At 37.7% G+C, this 4,341-nt stretch overlaps 1 protein-coding gene across 1 annotated transcript; it reads left to right on the forward strand.

The window, feature by feature from the left end:
- Positions 1-597: 597 nt before the first annotated feature.
- LOC105155223 (protein DEK-like) lies at positions 598-4,017 on the forward strand (the record flags this gene model as incomplete). The annotated part of the gene is given in 8 exon segments (XM_011071094.2): positions 598-743; positions 1,336-2,337; positions 2,466-2,499; positions 2,759-2,838; positions 3,218-3,277; positions 3,374-3,484; positions 3,760-3,840; positions 3,949-4,017. Coding segments are annotated over 7 exon segments (1,377 nt in total), but the record flags the coding sequence as incomplete, so codon positions are not given.
- Between the last annotated feature and the right edge of the window lie 324 nt (positions 4,018-4,341).

Consider the following 4,341-nt stretch of genomic DNA (forward strand, 5'->3'; position numbering starts at 1 on the left):
TATATTTGATGGTTGACAACTCTCCATAATGGTGTGAAAATTTTAATGAGAAGTTGACAGCAATTCATCATGAAATATTTTTTTTTTAAAAAAAAAATTTGTCACCGCGGAGACACATTAAATTTTTTTTTTTTTTAAAAATAATGTCACCGCGGTGATATAAAAAATTTGTTTTTTTTAAATAAAAAATTGTGGCACTGTGGTAAGTAATCGCGGTGCCACTTACTTTTCTAACACCTTTAATTTTACCCTACTTTACTAATTTTTTTTTTTTGATATTTTTTTAATAAATTCCCTCTATGATAGCACAATTGTTTTTTTTTTTTTTAATAATAATTGATAATAGCACAATTGAATTAGTTTGGGCCACGGAACTCAGCCCGGTCCATAAATGGCCCAGCTAAATCAAGTACTGCCGTGAGTCAACTTATCTTTGCAGGTCCAGGCAATCTCAGCCGTCAATTCAATACGCTCCTGCTAAATCCGATCATTGCTGTCCCGTTTTAGAATTCCGCCCAGTGTCTAGCCCCCCGATCCGACATGGCATTAAACTGGATTTAAAATCCGGATTTGACGTCCGCAGTATAAATATACAGCGCCCCCCCAAAGCGAGGATGGGTTCGGAGTGCGAATAAGTACAAAACGCAAATTAGAGGGAGAGAGAAAATTCTAAAATCACTCAAGTGGGACACTGAGCTTCGGAACGAGCTCTTGAATCTTGAAATTTTTGGCTTTCAGTTTCTGTGAGTTTCGTGCTTTTCCTCTTCAATTTTCTTTTATTTTGAGCTTGTGGAACTTATTTTGAGTTTGATGGTTCCTTTGTTTTTTGGTGGTTGAATTCTCCTCTTGCGGGTTAGGGTTTTGAATTATGTTTGCGAATTTTCAACTATTTATTGCGTTTGTGCTGCTTTTTTATCCGGCTGGAGAGGTCTGCTTATTTGTCTGTTTTGATGAACTGGTGACTGTGGTGTAATTCTGTAGATCTTTGCGAGGGCATGTAGAATTCCTGTTTGCGGGCATGCGTTTTTTCTTTTTATCTTTTTCCCGTTTGTATGCACTTTGTCTAGGTGTAAAAGTTTGTGAAATGAAAGGGAGGTTTTTAGTTTCAATTGTGCATGTGATATATTTTGCTGCTCGTACGGCAGCTTGTTGTTCCCTTTCTGTTTATAATTTTTGGCTGGAGATGCAGGGTGTATGTGTATTACGTTGGCTTTTGGGTTCAGCACATCAAGTGCAGACTTTTTGACTTAATACTCGTAGCTTTTAGCATTTTTTTCTTTTTGTCGATTGATGTATTAATATGTTAGAGTTATTTGTTTGAATTTTGGTTTTTAGCATAGTTTGGGCTAGCAGAAACAGTGTTTGGTTGAGGTCTGCATTTCAGTTTTAGTTGTTATGGGTGAGGAAGATGTGGTGTCTGAAAAGCTTGAGCCTGTGGCAAATGGAAGCACGGAGGAGGAGAAAAAGACTGAGGTGGAGGAAAAAACTGAGGCTGTAACAGATAAGAAAGGGGAGCAGCATGATGGAGTGACAGAGATGGAAGAAGATAAAAGAGATGCTGACAAAGTTGAGGCTGAGGAAATGGATGTGGACAAAGAAGAGGTCAAGGAAAGCAGTAAAATTGAAGAGAAGGCAGAGGATGACAAGGTAGCAAACGAAGTTGCAAAAGAAGGTGGAGAAGAAGCAGCAAAAGAAGATGAGAAAGAAGTAGCAAAAGAAGATGAGAAAGAACTAGCAAAAGAAGATGAGAAAGAAGTAGCAAAAGAAGATGAGAAAGAAGTAGCAAAAGAAGATGAGAAAGAAGTAGCAAAAGCAGGTGAAAAAGGAGCAGAAGAAGGAGAAAAGGAAGCAGCAAAAGAAGGAGAAAAAGAAGAAGGAAAGGAAGAGACTGATGCTGACAAAGAAAAGCAGGAAACCGGTGGAGAAGATGGAAATGAGGAACCCAAGAGTGAGGAAATGGAGGAAGAATCTGCGGAGAAAACCAACAAAGAGTCTGAGGATAATGTTGAAGAAGAGGCTGACGGAGTGAAAGAGGATGAAGATAAGCCAGAAGTGCCTAAGGAAGAGAAAGGCTCGAAGAAACGCCCCAGGTCAAAGAGTAGTGCTGGGAAGACGGATAAAAGTAAGAAGAAGGAGCCGGAAGAAGAGGAGAAGGAACAGAAAACCCCAACTGAGAAAAAGAAGAAAGAGCCAAAAACCTCAGCAGAGAAAAAGGAAAAGGAGCCGAAGACCCCCGCTATTTCCACAATTGAACGCCCTATACGCGAAAGGAAATCTGTAGAAAGGTTGGTTGCTACTATCGAGAAGGACTCTGCTAGGGAATTCCATATTGAGAAGGTGTGGCCTTTAAGTCTTGATTCTGTTCTTTGCACCCATTTCTGAAGGAAATTATTTGATCTATGTAGTAGAAGATTAGGACTTCTTGTTGAATATTTACTCTTTGATCCACTATTGTTTGTTTGCAGGGTCGTGGAACAGCGCTGAAAGATATCCCAAATGGTACGGTGTAATCTAACTCCATTGCCCTTTATGTCATTCACATTTTGCACATGGACATCCAGCCTCTGCCCTGCAATGGGTGATACATTATGCTGCGTTTTGTTCTATAATTATTTTTTCTCTTCCACTATTTGGTTGGATTACATTATTTTTTCTCTCAAAATTGATTACAAACTTGTTCGTATTTGCTGTAATAAAATTTCTGGTGTTTCTGGTAACCCGGTATAAATGTAAATTTCTGAGCCATATTTTTTTTCAGTGGCATATAAGTTGTCAAGAAAGAAGACCGATGATACGTTCAAATTGCTGCATACTATTATTTTTGGGAGGAGAGGAAAGGTAAGGCTCTGAAGTCTTACTTCTTGGAATTGCAATGAACTTCATATGCCATCATTTCGTATTATACTACCCAAAAATATTTTCTGTGAAAAATGCATATTGAATTATCATTTAGTTTAAGGTAGATTCCTCGATTCACTTTATTTTGGGGATTGCAAAATAAACTTAAAAACCTCACTGCAGCTTCTTTTTCCCTGAAACTATATTCTCATAAATTATTCTTAAAGTTTTCTGTCGTTATCACTAGAGTAAATTATAGTTATTTAGTGTCTGCCACCAATAATCTTTTCATCTTCTTATTTTGGAACTGAAATAGGGTTCTTTGTTATTAACTCATCTCTTATTTGTACTTGTTGTCATGCTTATTTGACTTGTTCAGGCTGCTCAAGTGAAGAGCAATATTTCAAGGTTCTCTGGGTTTGTTTGGCATGATAATGAGGTGAGGAAAAACTTAACAATGAGTTACTGTTGACAAAATCTCTTGCTCTTCTTAGAAAAGTTATAACTTTTAGTTTCCAAATGAGCTTTTTCTCAGGAAAAGCAAATGATTAAAGTCAAAGAAAAACTTGACAAGTGCGTCAAGGAGAAACTAGTAGAGTTCTGCGATGTCCTTGATATACCAATTTCCAAGGCTAATACCAGGAAGGTCTGTTGATTTCTTTCCACCCCAATTTAAGGATGCAAAGTTCATAAGCATGCATGTTGAATGTTGTTTTGTGTAGGCTTATAGAAAAATTTTGTCTCTCAACTCATCAGCATTTCTTGATCAAAATATCCTGGTTGTTGAGATACTATTGCTTTATAGATTGTTATTATCGGCCTAACAAACTGAATAGAGTAAGAACATTGTTGCGCTACGCAGAATCTCAACTGCTTAGCTTGCTATTTTATAAATATTAAATCTCCATTATTTCGTTTCAGGAAGATATAATTGCCAAGTTGATAGAATTTTTGGTCGAACCTCACGCAACTACCTCTGATTTGATTGCTGAAAAAGAGCAGGTCTGATACTAAGTTAAGCATTCTGTAGGGAATTTTTTGGCAATGTTAATTTCTTCCCCAGTTGGCTTAAATATACACATCCTCATGTATATTGACCTGTAAATTAAGGGGAAAAAGAGAAAGAGGGTCAGCAAATCAGCATCTGGGAGTAGCTCGCCATCAAAAGGATCAGCGAAGGTACTTTCTGTCGGTATTGAATATTTTCTTGGGAAGGTTGACTGATAGTGGGATACATCTGACTTACTTTGCTCAAGATCTTATAATCATTATGCCATTATTCGTACTTTCTTAGTGTTTTCTCCCCTTTTTTCTTATCTTTTTGGGGGGTCTGTTATCTAAAAGGTATATGCATGGATGCCCACAGCCACACGCATACAATGCAGCCACTCTTGCCAAGGCACGTGTTGAGTCTTTTGTGGCAGTTTTGGCATTTTCTACTGTAGTGAAGAATAGTCAATTTAGGAGTTTCAAATATTTGCTTCTGCAGGTGACATGTCGGGG

The sequence above is a fragment of the Sesamum indicum genome, unplaced genomic scaffold (genome assembly GCF_000512975.1).
Source record: "Sesamum indicum cultivar Zhongzhi No. 13 unplaced genomic scaffold, S_indicum_v1.0 C00717, whole genome shotgun sequence".
NCBI classification, from domain to species: domain Eukaryota; kingdom Viridiplantae; phylum Streptophyta; class Magnoliopsida; order Lamiales; family Pedaliaceae; genus Sesamum; species Sesamum indicum.